This window comes from Cryptomeria japonica, chromosome 1, assembly GCF_030272615.1.
Source record: "Cryptomeria japonica chromosome 1, Sugi_1.0, whole genome shotgun sequence".
Classification (NCBI taxonomy): domain Eukaryota; kingdom Viridiplantae; phylum Streptophyta; class Pinopsida; order Cupressales; family Cupressaceae; genus Cryptomeria; species Cryptomeria japonica.
The window spans coordinates 20,675,998-20,694,366 of NC_081405.1; the positions used below are offsets into that span (position 1 = coordinate 20,675,998).

The window sequence follows — 18,369 nt, forward strand, 5'->3', positions numbered from 1 at the left end:
CATCTCTAATTTAATCCTCTCCATCTAATCATTTAATGCTTGAATTTGCATTCTTAGCTTATCATATGTTAATTGAGGGGCATAAGTTAAGCAAGTATTAGCATATGTATATTGTGGGATAGTAGAAGAGCCAGCTATTGGGAATTGATTCCCAACCATGTCCTAAACTTGAGGTAACTATTGAGTTAAGAAATTAGGATCCGCATTGTGTAATTTGCTTTGGAGATTTATTTTTTATTCGACTAGTTAATGTGCTTTGATATTTATCTGCATGTTTTGTTTGATGTAGACTTTGGAGGATGTTTTAGTGTGTGTGGTTCATTAGAGCCTTTTGGAAAGAATGTGTTGTGATGTTTTTGAGTCCTCTCTATCTCCTAGAGTGGATCAGAATGAATATTTTAGGTTCAAGTGGTCAAATTCATGTAATATTATTTATTTTGTTTGTGGTCAGCCTAGTTAAGGGTTTTAATGATTAATCTTGTATATAAAGGAGTGCAGATGTATGAGTGAATGAATGGGAGGTATATGAATCGACAAGCAGTATATGTGAATGATTTGCAAGCATATTTGATGTTGGAGATGTGTGAAAGTCAATTGTGAAGAGCTTTGATGATGATATCTTTAGTGTGACAATGTTCTGAGATAGTATTTGAAGTCATATGTGTTTACCATGATATTGGTCGCTTTGCACGATGGTTCAAGGATAATTTCATGATCAAGAGATCTTTTTCTTTTCAATTTAGCTATTCCTTTCTCTGTCGGATGAAAGTGACTCTCTTGGTAGTTTTTTGTATCTTGCCTTGAGACAATGTGTTTGAGTTCTACAAGTCACTTGTATCATGCCCTAATGGTGTGCACCTTAGTTCTAAAAGTCCTCTTAGGGCCAATGGGTTCTCGATGCAACATTATAATAAATTATATTCATATTTTAAGTGTGATTCTCACCATGGTTTTTCCCTACTTGGGTTTTCCACATAAATATAGTGTTCATATGTTTGCTATGCTTTGTGCTTTCATGATTTATTACTCCTATAATTAGATGGTTGAGGTTTAAAGTTTGAAGATCAAGAATTAAGTATTTTTGAGGTCTGAACTAATACACCCCCTTCTTATTCATGTGGTGTGTTCAACAATTGGTATCAAAGCAAGGTTCCTCTTGAGAAGCTTAACCGTTTGAGGGAGATCCGACATGGCACAGGCTTACACCTTCAAGGCTCCAAAGTTAGATGGCGCAAATTATACTTATTAGAGAGAAAGGATGGAATATCACTTAGCAACTATTCTAACTAAAATATGGAAAGCATTAAGAAGGGTTATACTACTTCTGAGAATGGTCCTAGAACTCTAGATGAAATCAAAGCATATGAGAATAATACAAAGGCTATAGTTGCATAGTCACTTGGTCAAATGATGCAGTATTTAGAAAAGTTATAGGTGTGAAGTCACCTAAAGAAATTTGGGAGAAGTTGAAGAGTGTATTTGAAGGTGATGAAAAGACAAAGCAAGCCAAGATTACAAATCTAAAGCACAAGTTTGAGAATGTAAGAATGTCTATAATAAAAACATTGAGGGCTATATTCATTGGGTGATTGAAATTGTAAATACTCTTAGATGTGTTGGTGGGATTCTAGAAGAAAGTGAAGTTTTAAGGAAAATAATGACAAATTTGCCCAAAAGATATAAACCTAAGAAGTATGCTATTGAGAAAAGTAAAGAAATAAATAAGTACTTTGTGGATCAGCTCATTGGTTTACTCTCTGCCTTTGAGATTGTTGAATTGGATGACATCAAAAAGAAAAGGAAGGAAGCAATATTTAGAGTTACAAAGAACCTAAAGAAGAACCAAAATTAAATGAAGACATGGATGAGATTGAAGCAAACTTTGTAAAAAGATTGAAGAGAGGAACTATGAAGTACAAAGGTAAGTTACGGTCTCTAAAATATTTTAATAGTTAATTGGTCATTATGCTTCTATATGTATGTATAAAGAGGATTATGGTGGAAGACCTAATGATGATAACAAAGAAAAGGAGAACTACAGAAGGAGTAATACAAATGAGAAGAGATGGCAGTCAAAAGAAGAGTTCTTATTCAAAAAAGGCCTATTCATCTAAAGGAGAATATGGTGATGACTCAAATGAAGAATCCTTGCTCCTTGATATAGAAGAAAAGAATGATGAATGGTCTGGAAGTTTAGAAGATGTAAAGAACAATGAGAAATTTGTAAGTGTGAAGATTGTACAGTATACAAAAGTGGAACCAAAAGCATGGATCATTGACTCCAGATGTTCAAACGATATGATTAGTGATAGAGACAAGTTTATTAACCTTGAGAAACCTGATGGTGGATCAATCAAGTTTGCAAGAGATGAAGCTGCACCTATTTGTGGAAAAGGAAGCATCTCTATTGACGATAAGCATAAAACTGATGATGTTTATTATGTTCAAGGTCTAAGACATTATCGGTTGAGTATGAGTCAAAATTGTAGTAAAGGTTATAAGGGCATATTTCATGGGTCTAGACTTAAAATTAGAAAAAGAATTTATGAAAGATTAGTTGTAGAAGGTACAAGGATTAATGGAAATGTCTACTATGTAAGGGATAATGGTGAAGACAATTGTTTGTTGGCTTAGGGCAACAAATGTTGGTTGTGGCACAAAAGAATGGGACATATCAACTTTCATAATATGGTGAATATTATCTCTAATCATATTGTGAGAGATTTACAAAGGATTATCAAACCTATTGATACTGTGTGCAAGGAATTTCAATTGGAAAAGCAAACAAAGAGAAGATTCATAAACAAGGAGCATGCTACTTCATAGTCTTTGGAGTTAATTCATACAAATATGTGTGGACTTATAAGGATAAGACGAGTAAGAGAAGAAAGATACTTTATGTATGTTACTTATTGATGATTACTCTAGAATGACATGAGTTACTTTTTTTTAGAAAAAAATATGAAGCATTAAATAGATTTAAAGTATTCAAGTTAATGGTTGAGAATCAAGTAGATGGTAGAATAAAATGTCTAAGATCTTATAGAGGATGAGAGTTTACATCAAATGAATTCGATATTTTTTATGAAAAACATGGTGTAAACACGTAAAAATGTCTAATTGATCATGTGCTAATTATTCGTCTAATTGATTAAATAATTCTTTAATTATTTAATTAAGTTAATTAATCTTATTCTTCTAAATTCATATTTCCTCATCATCTTACTAATTATTCCAATTTCAATTCTATTATCGTTAAACCATTTTCTAATAGTAATTAAAAAATTATTATTTAATTAATTGTGATTTTTATTCCTCAATTTAAATAATTTTTATTATTTAAATAAATTCGTTTTCAATTTCCATCTCTATTCAATCAATCATTAACCCCTTTCTTGATATTAATTAAATATTTATTATTTAATTAATTATAATTTTAATCCTTTAATTTAAATAATCTTCATTATTTAATTAAAGTCCATTTCTAAATAATTAAATAGTTTCTTTAAATTATTTAATTAGCTAATTAATTCTTCAATTCCAAATCCCCAAATTCTAATTTAATCTAATTTCATTCATTCTTCTAAATTCAAATTCATATTCTTCTAATCTCTAACACATGTGCATGATTTCAAAAATCAAATTGAAAATCAAAGTCAAGTTCTAAATATATTCAAATAACAAAATTGAATTTAAAATAAATTCAATATTTGAATTAAATCTCATGCAAAGATTAAATTGAAAATCAAAGTCAAAGTGCAAGCACATGCTAAATTAATTAATTAATTATCTTTTCAATTCCTATTTCATCTTTTAGTTAGCTTTTTCTAAACAAAGCTCTCAATCAGCTTTCAATCAGTTAACTATTCCATCTATTTTAATTAATCTTTTCAATTAATTGATTAATTACATCTTTTCTTTAATTCTCTCCAATCATTCATTTTCTATCTTCCAATTAGCTTTTTCTAAATAAAGCTTTCTTTGTCATCAATCAATTATCCTCCAATCTTCATTTTTCATCTTTCAATCATCTTTTTTCTCAATCAGTTAACTCATTTTATCTATTCAATCTATTCAGTTCCACCTCTAAATCAACAATTCAACTATCAATCAGCATGTGACCTCACCTGAGTTCCACCTCTTGATCAATTTGTTCCACCTCTCAATCAATCCTCTCCAATAATCTATAAATTGAGCATTCAATCTTCATTTCCTCACAATTGCTCGGAATCACAAACTTCAAATCTTTGTGTCAATTGCAAGTTGCCAGCGCAATATCTGAGAGCCATCATACCACAAAGAAGAGAAGAACAATGGAAGCTACATGCGATCATGGAATAGGGAGTTTGAATTGATTTATTTTACATTCCTATTTGATTGATTGTGTTATTTCATTGGTTTATTTATAATTCTTTGATTAAATAGAGATTCGTGATTTCCCTTTTATTTCTAATTGATTTAATGATGAATTTTACATACGACATTTTGGTGAACCCGATGTGAACTAACAACAACTTAACCTTCTCTGGTTTCTGTGTGATTTTGCAGATCGTACAAATTTGTTTCTTTTTTTTTGCAGGTTTGTACGGATTGCATAACAAAGTCAGAATCACGCAATCGTGTTTATACAATCATGCAATCGAGCACACAGGGTCACACATTCATGCAGAACCCATCATGCCATCGTCTAGATACTGTCATGCAATCAATTAGATCCTGTTACGCATTCGTTAGCTGGTTTATGCGTTCTATTTTTCTAAATTTTCTCCTTATCTACACTCTGTTCTGTCTTGATTCTATAATAAATTTGTTAAATCTGAATATGGTTTATACTTATTGCATGCTTCAATTATGACATCTTATGGCATGTAAGGTACAATTCATAATTTCAGGTGCCAGGAGGACGAAGGAACAAAGAAGACAATGTCATTGACAAATACAACAACCTAGTTCTCTCGTATAGAGTAAAATATGATTTGCTTAACATAGAGTGGATGATGAGAGATCTTGCTAGGGCATCACAATCTATTTTGCAGGATCCAGATGAGAATTAGCCTTTTTTTTTTCTTTGGTTTGTCTATGTATCACGCATTCGCCTAGACAGAATTACGCAATCGCTCTGTCAAAATTATGCAATCGTTTTGTCAGAATTACGCAATCGCTCTGTCAAAATTACGCAATCGGTCATACAGGATCACGTAATCGCTCAGGTATCATTATGCATTCATTTTTTTATTGTTAATCTTTTGTTTTATGTGGATTTTATTGGGTTATTGATTATCTATTTGCATCATGTGGCAAATTTTCAGAAGATCAGATTATTACTAAATCATAAACACTCATGCTATCACACTTCAGTTTTGGGCTTAAAATAAACCTGGTTAAAATGGACATGCATGTTATCACACTTCAGTTTTGGGCTTAAAATAAACCTAGTTAAAATTGACATGCATGTTATCACATTTCAGTTTGGTGTTTTAAAATTGACATGCACATGTGTATCTCACACCTAAACTTTGGGTTTTAAAATGAACGTGAATAAGGCTTATCAATAGAATAACTCACACTTCATTTTATTTAAGGGAAAGAACTTTTTTATTGTGTTTGGGGTGGACCTATTGTTGCATTAACTACCTTTCCACCCGCCTTCGGGGTCTTGGGAGAAAGGGAGAAGGTGATAACAACACCCAATTTTTCATTTTAGTAGTGAGGGGTATCTTTGACTGGGGATTTCATCACCCCACAGAGGTACTTCGAATTGGGATGCGTTGGGGATATCATCTCTCCCAGCGTACTCTCGAGCGGGCTTTTCGAGCCGCCATATAAATATACTAGTTAGACAGCTAGAGTGTTGAGTGAGTTCGACGTATGTGGGGGCCTTCCCTGCACCGATAAGCTCAACTAAAGTCTTAAGTGGCTTTCTCTAAGAATCCGTCGTTGGATCGGGACCCCTTAAAATTTTACAATAAGAACCAACTTAGTTGTCCAAATCCTACATTCAGTGATTCTGGGAGTGTGGATCATACCCCATAGATACCCCTTATGTACCTTGCATTATGAGACATAAATCCCTCGGTGATAAGATCTTCGGATCTTCGGGGTAAGAGAGACTGGCATGCCCGAGAAGTGTGTGTTGTGGAGTGGAGCTAGTGCTGCCAGACTCTCTATCTGTTCATCTTGTTTTGGTATTTTGTTGCGGGGGCCTCATTAAATGGTGTCCACTTTCCAGCCTAAGATTGTATTATGTTCTTTTATATGTATCATTGTACCAGACTAGTATTGAGTCAGTATTTGGGCTATTTCAGGCCCTATCTTACGTATCTCTGAATTCTCAGAGTTGGTCAACACACAGTTCAGTTAGCTATACCTATCTTCAAACAATTGTTCTCAGATTTGGAAAACAAGAAACTTGTCCTACACATAGAATTACTAGAAACAAAGTTCATCTTGAAACATCAGATAGTCCTGCAAACTCAAAATTTTACATACTTGTGACCATAGGCAGCCCTTGCATAGTCCTTATAGTCCTTATTTACATGCTTACTTTGCATAAGTCCTTGCATAGTCCTCATTATTGTCCCTATTATCATCCTCATATACGTCCTTAGTCCTTATTATCATCCCCATTATCATCCTCATATACGCCCTTAGTCCTTGCATAGTCCTCATTATCGTCCTCATTATAGTCCTCATTTACGTCCTTATTATTTTCCTCATTTACGTCCTTAGAATTTGCATAAGTCCTTGCATCGTCCTTATTATCATCCTCATTTACATCATTAGAATTTGCATAAGTATTTGCATAATTCCATGCATCATCCTCATTATCATCATCATAGAGTTCCCATATGCGTCGTCATAATCTTTGCATAAGTCCTTATTTGTGTCTCATTGACCTCCTAGTTCATTTTAGTGTTGTTATAATCTTTATTTTAGTCCTTGTCTAGACTTCATATGTGTTTGTCTTAGTCTGTCGTTATTTGCATAATCATCCTAGAAATTCATACCCCAAACATCCAAATCACAATCAGAGGATCAATCAAACTCAACCTCAACTCAAACAAGTTTGTCAAGTTCAACAAATCAAACATTGTCACATTCAGAGAAATGGAGAAAACATCTTACATGTTGTGATCCTAGGTCCAAACCAATAAAGAAAATATCATGGATTGACATTATACATTTTGTAGGGAAGGTGGAAAATTCATCCCTTCCATTCCTATTCCATCGCCATCCATAGAAACCTTAGCTCAACAGATCAAGAATTTGCAACAACAAATGATAGACATGACTAGTCCTAACAACCATAGGGGCTGGTTAGAAAAAATGATGGGAGAAGTGATGACCATGAGGGAATCATTATCAGGCCAACCTTCTTCTTCTTGTGAGACCATTCAAACATGCCAACCTTCATTCTTCATCAAAATCATTCCTACCTCAGTTCAACCAATATTAGAGTCATGTAAACCTTCTTTTTCTTTCAACCCACTATATCAATCATACCAATCATATCAACCCAACAATCAAACCCCTTTCAACCAAAATCAAACCCCATTCAACCAAAGTCCAAAACAAAATTCATATCAACCCAACAATCAAACCCCTTTCAACCAAAATCAAACCCCATTCAACCAAAGTCCAAAACAGAATTCACATCAACCCAACATTCAAAGTACCTCTTTCAACCAAAACCAAACCCCTTTCAACCAAAATCAAACCCCATTCAACCAAAGTCCAAATCAAAATTCACACCAACCCAACATTCAAACTTCTTTCAAGCAAAATCAAACCCCTTTCAACCAAAGTCCATATCAAAATTCACACCAACCCAACATTCAAACCTCTCTCAACCAAAATCAAACCCCTTTCAACCAAAGTCCAAATCAAAATTCATTCAACCAAAATCAAACCTCTTTCACCCAAAATCATACTCCTTTCAATGAAAATCAAATCCTTTTCAACCAAAGCCCAAATCAACCATATCTATCCACCATTTCATCATCCCCTGAAGTCACACAAGACCAATACATGCCATTTCTATCCAATAAAACAACCTCTCAAGGGCTATCTATCATACAAATCCAATCTAATTCAAGTCATGATTCAGAGGATCTCATTCAAAATCCTTCCTCATCATGCCAATGTGTTGAAAAATTCTAAGAATCTCCCATGCATATCCAAACTCCTTCCCCGTGTCAAGAGGATGATCCTAAATCATAAGAAATGAGTCATAAAACAGATAAAGATCAAGAAATAACTCTTTCATCTAACCCAATTTTTGATCAAGATCCCACCGACGAAGAATCTTATGATGATCCCCTCGCTCTTTTCTATTCCATTCATAATGATACCCTTTTATCTCAAGAACAAAGTGTCCTTTCAAGTCCCATCCAACATCCACCTCCTAAGAAAGATCAAGACATCTCTTCCATTCTTCCTAATAATTAATTTCCAAGTCAAGATGATAGTATTCCTTCACCTTCATGTCCTAAACAAGATCCCATTATTTCTCCAAATCCTGATCAAGATCCCTCCATCCTTTCATTTCCATGTAATAACCCTCCATTTCTCTCACAAGATTCCCTCTCAAATTAATTTACCATTTCTCCTGGTGATTTGAATCCCTCTACACAAGTTTTGCATGAACCCCTTATCAATGAAATCACCAATCCATATCATACTACACAAAGAAACTTGTCAACAATTGTATGTGAGCCATCATCACATGCCAATGTGGTGACAGAAACAAGCATGGCACCAGCTAATGAAATCAACACCCAAATTGTTTTAGCACCTTCTTCATGCACAAGCATAACACCAGCTAATGAGATCGACACCCGGTTGGCTTCATCATACTCTTCAAGTGCATCAATAAAAAAAGGCATAGCACCCGCTCATGTCACGACTTCGAAACCAAAATCAATTTGCCTCATACACCCACACTTGATAGATTGGGGGCAAGATAATCTACCACAATTGGATTGCTTTAAAAATGATAAGGCTATAGCTGAAATCGTGGGTTCTAAAGCTATATTTCCCTCTGATGATCCACAAAATCCAAAAACTAAGGAAATCAACATTGGAGATGTTGAACATGTACACTTAGTTGAGTCCTTATATCCTATTGGAAAAGACATCTTTATCCGACTCTTCAAACAAAGACCAATGAACTACCTACACAAAACTTCCTGGCCCTATGAACAACATGCACCTTAAACAATATTATATCTAAGGGTTGGGTTAGTTTAGATTTTACTTTCCGTATTGCATCTCATTTTCTTCAAAGCATTGCATCACATATAGTTTCTTTTTCAAATGCATTGCATTCACAAAGTTCCCGCATTAGCATATATCAACATCAATAAAACAAGGCAATTGTCCAAGTTTATCATCCATTTGCATTCAAGAGGAACAAGGGTCATCTCCTTTCTTAGATATTCGGACATGAAGTCTTTGAGGTCCTAAGGTCATACATTTTCAACATTACCCTGTGACGATGCTTTACGTATGGTTGGGTAGTGATTTCACTATTTGAGACTTGTTGACCCAAAATCTATCAATTGCTATATTTAAAACACATTAATAAAATCTCTAATTCATTCTAGACACCTAGTTGATCATATGACTAGTGAAAAATCTATAATTCTACTTCAACGTCATTGTAATTGTCATACCCAAGTAGGTTTAATTACTTACAAGTCAAGGCAAGAAAAAGAAAAAGAAAAAAGTGCTATGCCAAATATCCACCTCAAGGAAAAAGAGCAATGATATATAGCTGAAATATCATGCATACAAATTGCGAAAAAAAGCTTGACTATGGGAACATGTGAGTAACTCCATCAGGGCTATAAACGCCTGCTGGCAATGGAGCAATATTTGAGAGATTACAGTATATAACCTCGTTGGAGCTCTAAAAGCTTACTGGCAGGGAGGCTCTATTCGGGATGCTTTTGAAGTTAGAATAATCCATGTAGCTAGTCATATAGGATGTTAAGGATCTTTAGCAAACACAAGAGTGGGAATTAACTCATTTGCACACACATGGGCAAAAGAAAAAGTTTCAATAACCAATTCTGCATCTCCATTTGTAAATCCTAGTCACTAAGTGTGTTAATTTGGATGTTCCACGAGACCTTATGGATCGATTGACCGCTTATCTATGAAATGTTTTGTACCTCCAATTCAATTGGTGTATTACAAAATGCTAAACAAACACAATCATCCTTGTTCGAATAGGAAATGCATCTTCATCATGCACATTGCATTAACATAGGTCATGTCAAAATTCATTGTTTCCACATGCATTCTACAAATCATCATGTCATACAGGTCTGCACACTGGGGGCATAACTGAAACAATCCTTAAAATGATATAAAGTCCTTAAAAAAATCCAAAAAAAAGTGAAAAACATAAAAAATCCAAAAACAGTGAAAAGCATAAAATCTAGAAACATCGAAAAATTCAAAATCAAACAAAAACATTTAGAAAACATGAAAAATCAACCAAAAACATTGAGAATAAATGAAAAATCAAACAAAAACATTGAGAAACATGAAAAATCAACCAAAAACATTGAGAAAACATGAAAAATCAACCAAAAGCATTCGGAAAAAGTCCTAAAAAATCCAAAAACATCCATATAATGTCTTGAAAAAATCTACCAAAAACATTCAAATATCGATCCACAAAATCCAAAAACATCGAAAAAAGCTCTTGGAAAAGAACTAAAAATCGAAAAATCAATCAAAAAACTTGCAATAAAATGTCTCGCAAGAATCAAATACCCTAGCAGATATCCAACAAACACTTCACATGAAGTTAACAAAGGATACGACTATCTCGTCAAACATCTGCAATCAACTGATCAAACTATCTTATCAATCGTATCATATCCATATCAAGTGATCATTATCTTGTCTTAAACGGAAGAGGATACACTCAAAATCAGACAGGTCAGTCTTAAATGGGGTCCGCAACTTTATGAGATCAGACATTATCAACTATCATAACAAGCAACTGAGAACGAAGGCACAAGGTCAATATAGCTGTTGAATTTTGTTCGGTTCAGTCTTTATCTTTTATCATTTGGCGACAGATCGTGTTCCTATGCTACTCAAGGATGTCCACAAGTGAGTAGAGGAGCCATGATGGGCATTATCTTTTTCTTTGTTTGTTGTTTGTGGTGTGAACCAATCAAGTTCTAGGGAATTTCTCTAGTGGGGGTTTGTGATAGGAGCATCCAGCTTGTGAATGCCACACATACCTCGACCCCTAGTGTATTTCCCCGAATGGAGGGTTTCACTCCTTGTCTGCTACGTGTTTGTTTCTTCAATGAGATATATTTACATCTTGGTTCCTTATACCCTGATGTGCCCAGCTCCATTGTTCAATAATAAGGCTCAGTGATGAATATATATTGCACAATAAATTATGACACAAGTTTGTGAATCAATCATTCTCATTTCATCACATTTGCTTATTGCTACTTTGTTGATTCTTTTCTCATCATCTCTTTCTAAATCATTTTCTATCATCTAACATTATTCTATTTCATTCTAAGGTTCATTCTCTCATATTCTATCTCAATATCATCTTCACATCACGTATCTCTATCTCTAATCAACTAACTATTATTCTATCTAACATTCTTCTTTTTTCGAGAGATCATTCATATCTTTAATGCATAAACAATCTCTCAAGGGGGCATTACACCCTAAGTATTTTTTTTTTGAATAAAGGGGTAAAAACTTTATTGAAAATCAAATAAAAGAATTACAAAGAGAACCAGAGCCCCGAGGCCCCAAAAAGAACCACAAAACCAGCCCTAGATCAACCAACTTTGTGTCTATCCATGTCCTCAACAAAAATCTTTTGCAGGTCCTGACAATAATACAAGGAGAGATGCTCCCAACCTTCAACTTTCCAATCACTACCATGATCCGAGGCCCTCTTAGCTAGGCAATCAACTTCTCTATTCCATTCACGAGGAATGTGGATGAAAGACACCTGCTCCATTAAAGAACTAATTTGAAGAATCTGTTGAACAATCCCTACCAACTACCACTGAATCCCACACACCTTTGCTCAGTCAACAAGTTAACAACAATTTGCGAATCCGATTCGCAATTAACCTTCCTTTGACCCAACTCCCAAGCACGCTCTAGGGCATGGAGAATCGCAAATCCCTCCATAAAATTATTAGACTGCCATCCTTTATGCACCGAAAAGAGGAAAACCACCTCCCCCAAACTATTCCTACCAACCCCACCAACTCCATCAGGGCCTGGGTTACCCCTAGAGGAGCCATCAGTGTTAATCTTGATAAACTCATCCTGAAGAGGTAACCACCTTCCCACCCTTTGAACCTTCTTCATAGCACGTCTACCTCTTTTGACACAAGCGGAGGTGGGAGACAACTCCTGCAAACCCAACCTACTCAAATTCTCTGCCTCTTCTCTACCCAGAGGAAAGTTCACCTCATATTTAGCTTCCACCGTCTCCTGGATCATAACAATGATTCTATTCCACACTTGCTGAACAACCAATCTAACCTCACGAAAGATCCTCCTGTTCCTCTCGAGCCAGATTTGCCATAGAATGAAAATGGGCCCAATATACCAGACAGTCTAGAGGAAGGAGGACAAGATAGGAGGTCTACCCAAGCTGCTCCATAATTCCACTAGAGAATCTGCATGAACACAAGGGTGCTTCCACACCCCCCACCAATAGTGCCAAATAAGCATAGAGAAGGGACATCTGAAGAATAGGTGTGAGGAATCTTCTTCCCCATTACCACACAAAACATAAATAGAAGGCCCCAAGAATCCCCGCTTGCGGATGTTGTCCTATGTTAAACATCTATTCAAAGCCAAAGTGCAAGCAAAGCAGTTACACTTCGACCAAGAAAAAATATTCCACACTTGTTTCCACCAGTGCAACTCTCTTCCCTCCAGTCTTCGGTTCAATAGTTCCCGGTAACCACTAGCCACAGTAAAGACACCCTTAGGATTTGGATACCAAGCAAGTCCATCCCTACCTTTGAGGGAACTACAGTGTCTACTTGCCAGAATGCCATGTAACTCTGCACACTCTTCCTCCATCCCAGCAACCGGCCACTCATTAGGAGCCTTCCACCGCTCCAAATCCAGCCGCCCGCACCTATAAACAACCTTGAAGTCACTCACCCTTGACCACCCTGCCTCTAGAAACCTCTAGCATAGATTCCCAAGGTTAGGAAACTGGTCAAGGATGGGAGGGTATCCATCCCAAGAATCATTCCAGAAAAAGGACCTCTTACCCCCTCCTGCAAATCCAAAAGAGACCTGCCTTAATGAGAGAAGCCCCCCTCTTGAGAGTATACCAGATCATTGAACCTTTTCCCTCAAGCAGATATCTAGGGATTTCCTCCATCGAGATCCTCTGCATATATTTGATGGCCAAAATCCTAGCCCCTTACACCTTAAGTATTGCAGGGGCATATTGGGGCATAATTTTTTTTCGTTTTCTTTGAAACAAAGTCATTCTGACATTGTCTCAAAGAGGGGCAAATGCAGACACCTAAAAATGTCTCATTGATCATGTGCTAATTATTCATCTAATTGATTAAATAATTCTTTAATTATTTAATTAAGTTAATTAATCTTATTCTTCTAAATTCATATTTCCTCATTGTCTTACTAATTATTCCAATTTCAATTCTATTATCGTTAAACCATTTTCTAATATTAATTAAATATTTATTATTTAAATAAATTCATTTTTGAATTTCTATCTCTATTCAATCAATCATTAACCCTTTTCTTAATATTAAATTAAATATTTATTATTTAATTAATTATAATTTTAATCCTTTAATTTAAATAATCTTCATTATTTAATTAAAGTCCATTTCTAAATAATTAAATAGTTTCTTTAAATTATTTAATTAGCTAATTAATTCTTCAATTCCAAATCCCCAAATTCTAATTTAATCTAATTTCATTTAATTTCATTAATTCTTCTAAATTCAAATTCATATTCTTCTAATCTCTAATACATGTGCATGATTTCAAAAATCAAATTGAAAATCAAAGTCAAGTTCTAAATATATTCAAATAACAAAATTGAATTTAAAATAAATTCAACATTTGAATTAAATCTCATGCAAAGATTAAATTGAAAATCAAAGTCAAAGTGCAAGCACATGCTAAATTAATTAATTCAATTAATTAAATCATTATCTTTTCAATTCCTATTTCATCTTTTAGTTAGCTTTTCCTAAATAAAGCTCTCAATCAACTTTCAATCAGTTAATTATTTCATCTATTTTAATGAATCTTTTCAATTAATTGATTAATTACATCTTTTCTTTAATTCTCTCCAATCATTCGTTTTCTATCTTCCAATTAGCTTTTTCTAAATAAAACTTTCTTTGTCATCAATCAATTATCCTCCAATCATCCTTTTTCATCTTTCAATCATCTTTTTTCTCAATCAGTTATTTCATTTTATCTATTCAAACTATATTCAGTTCCACCTCTAAATCAGCAGTTCAACTATCAATCAACATGTGAGCTCACCTGAGTTCCACCTCTTGATCACTTTGTTCCACCTCTCAATCAATCCTCTCCAATAATCTATAAATTGAGCATTCAATCTCCATTTCCTCACAATTTCTCAATCACGAACTTCAAATCTTTGTGTCATTTGCAGGTTGCCAGCGTGATATCTGAGAGTCATCATACCACAAAGAAGAGAAGAACAATGAAAGCTATATGTGATCATGGAATAGTGAGATTTTAATTGATAGATTATATTCCCATTGCTTTGATTGTGTTATTTCATTGAGTTTGTTTTAAATTCTTTGATTAAGATAGGGATTCGTGATTTCCCTTTATTTCTAATTGAATTGATGATGAATTTTAGCATACACAAATGGTATTAGGAGACATTTTTCCACTTCAAGGGTTCCTCAGCAGAATGGTGTAGTTGAAAAGAAAAATAGGAATGTTGTTGAGATGGCTAGAACTATGTTAAAAGACGCCAACTTGCCTAATGTATATTGGAAAGAAGTTGTGCATTTTGGAAGTAAGTTCTACATAAAGAGACATGAAGATGATCTAGGAAAGTTCAATGCAATAACATATGAAGGAATCTTTTTGGTATATTCTAAAAATATCAATGCTTATTGGTGTTACAATAAGAGGTTGCGAAAGATTGTGAAAAGTGAAAATGTGAAAGTTTTTTAAGAATGGAATCAAACTGAGATTGCATTTGATACTCAGACTGAAACAAAAATTATGTTGGTTGTTGTAGAAAATTAAGTTGATCCAAAAGAGAAAGAGACTAATGCAGAAGAAGAACTTGAACAAGCTCCTAAGATACCAGCAAAGTGTTGGAATCCAAGAACACTGAGAAGGGGGGGGGGGGGGGGGTGGGCAGGGGGCGAATCAGTGTTTTGTCGGTAAGATAAATTTTAACCTTATCAACAAAGTGTTTCAGTAACCAGTAACCATAAAAGAATATAACAACAACTACAACTAATGCCACCACAAGAATATACACCATAACAGGAAGATTTATACGTGGAAAACCTCAAAGAGGAAAAACCACGGTGGGACCCACAATATCTATCCACTGGCCAAATGAATAAATATTACAATAGGGTCTTGCACATGCAGGAAGGCCAACAACCTAGAGCACACTTATCATCATAAAAGGAGCCTCACTGACTACAAGCACCAAATACTAGTTTACAAACAAAATTATGAACTCAGAGAATGCATCTACTATGCTGGATGAGTTCCGGTTCAAGCACTGACTATACCAATTTCCACTATGTCCTCTTTTACCGATAACTTGCTCTGCATCCCAAACCTTAAAACCAATAACCAAGACTGACTATAGAATATTATATTCGCATACAGTCGATCAATATTATTCGCACAATATCTCGCATCATATGTATATCTCTCAATATCATCATATCCAAAATATCCTAACCGGACTGACTTAAATACCCTTCCCAAACATAAACATAAATGCCTTATGTCAGCTTATAATGATATTACAATTTATTTACATGTCAGCCTAGACAAAAATAAAAACATTAAACCTCATGACTGATGCTGCTGATTGCTACCGTGTAGACCTGTTAGATTGATCTTCTATGTCGGCCTCTTGTACCGGTTCCTAGTTTGTTGATTTCCCTGAATGTCGGTTGCCGAATCATGAATACCGGTGAGTATCGGTTAAGTGTCCAACCCAAAATGATATGTGTTGCCATCAATGACAACACAACTAAACTAGATGAGTGTCAATTGCCAACAATCTCCCCCTTTGGCATTGATGGCAACACTCATGTGAAAAATGAATCGTTGAAGTGTTGTCCCAGTTCCTACCAAAAACTGTTGACTAACCCTGCTCCCCCTGAGCTGTACATTACTTCTTATGTCCCTTGATATTTTTCACAACAACCACTCCCCCTTTGACATCAATGACAAAGGCAGGGAAAAAGAATGAAATAATTAAATCAAAATGTGTTTACTGGATCTAGATGTACTCGAATATATCTAGGTAAGCACCTTTCAAAAATCCTAAGTAAGTATCCCAACTAGTATTCAAAGTTACCAACATAGTTACAAACCCATTAAGAATGTATGCATGTAGTTCTTCTTCTGTTAGATTCATCGGTGTGGGTTTATTCATTAATTCTAGACTTTTCCTCTTATGGAGTAATAAAGTGTTCAACCGAGGACTTACCAATCCTCTCAATTCCATAGCTCGCCAGATTAATCTGTCCATATCTTTCTCCAAGACTAATATCTTATATTCTGTAACCAAAATTTGACCATCATTGGCATTGGTCAATGACTGAGTACCATCAAAACTGTTAGCCAGATGTTCCAACCAGACCTTTGTCACTTTTGTTTTTACCTCCAAGTCAGTTGTAAGTTTATCGGTGTTAGTACAAGACCTATATATACAACTGCACTGATTAAGAGCCTCATCAATCTTTGTAAGTTGCTCTGTCATCTTGACCTTGTCTGATATGAGCATATTGTCACAGGTGACCTTCCTAGTTGCATTGTATCTCTCTATCAATTATCGGTTTGATATCTTTTGAAGATTTTGAAACTCTTTTGCAATATGTTCAGTCAAACTCTTAAGCTTTCCAGAGGGGATAGCTACCAGACTATAGTATCCCGAAACTAGTTGTTGCAAAATCAAAATGGCCTGCTCAATGACCTGCTTGTCTTCTGATCCTTCTTTCCTCAACTTCTAAGTTGCAATAAACATTAATTCAAAGCTGCTCAGTTGCTCAATGTTCTTCTGCCCAAAATCAACTTGACCAGATGAGCCAATTTCCAACAATGAATGACCGGACTCTCCAACCTGCCGACTAGCACTGGTGCCTTCGCCACTTGGTGTAGTAATCATCTCAACCTTAGCCTCTTCAATATGTACATTTGTTGTCGAAGGTTCAACATCCTAAACCTATTTATTATTTTTATCCACATCAATAACCTCTACATCCAAAATGTTTTGTTATGGTGTATCCTGCTTATCATGCACAACTTCAAGGTTATCTATCGGTTTCTCTATATTATGTACAGGTGATACTGCCAGAGGAATATCCTCTATTAGTTTTTGTCCCAAAACTGGTGAATTCATAGCCAATATACCTTTTCCCTTACCATCAACAAATATGTCTTCAATACTAGACTTAGGTGAAAATACTGGTGTAGTAAAGAAATCTGGTTTGTCTACAAAGAATTTTACCCATGCCTCGTGGGTCTCCTTAACTATTTCATTTACTCTACCTACCATGAGACTCACATGTGGATGTCTGCTCTGAAAAATTGTTCTATTAGTATATTCAAGACACTGCTACAACTCCTTATCAGTCATTGTACCACAAATAGTTAATAACTCCTGCAACTTTATATTTTTATCCTCTTGAACTGCAGATAATCTCCTACCATCTAGCTTATTGTAAAAGTCTCATGGTATTTGATTTTGAATCTCAAGTAATACCTTCTTACATATATCTAAATACAACAAAACTGCTTCCTCAATCTCCATTTGATCCTTATCATCCATATGTTCATAATAATGATGGATATTACTCAAAATTCCATCTTTAGTTATTTGATCTATTAATTCGGCAACTGAGAGAGGAGGAGCGACTTCAATACTCTTACCAGATTCGAGAGCTATATCTAATTCTGATTTCTTCTTCTTGTCAGGAGTAGAAGTAGATTCTTTAACTGGTTTCCTCTTCTGTGTTGGTTTCCTCTCCTTCAAAATTTTCTTAGGGGCTAATGGAGGAGTGACCTTCACTTTATGTACCTTTCCTTCCACAGGCTTCTTCCTCTGCACCCTGATGT

General features: G+C 35.0%; 1 protein-coding gene across 1 annotated transcript; it reads left to right on the forward strand.

The window, feature by feature from the left end:
- Nucleotides 1–2,055: 2,055 nt before the first annotated feature.
- Nucleotides 2,056–2,634, forward strand: LOC131031205 (uncharacterized). Its single transcript, XM_057962252.2, has one exon. It carries the CDS (start codon nt 2,056–2,058, stop codon nt 2,632–2,634), a length of 579 nt encoding a protein of 192 aa, XP_057818235.2.
- Nucleotides 2,635–18,369: the final 15,735 nt, after the last annotated feature.

What these genes read in the sequence shown, in the direction of transcription:
- LOC131031205 (XM_057962252.2), top strand. Translation starts at nt 2,056, where the DNA reads ATGAGAAGAGATGGCAGTCAAAAGAAGAGTTCTTATTCAAAAAAGGCC.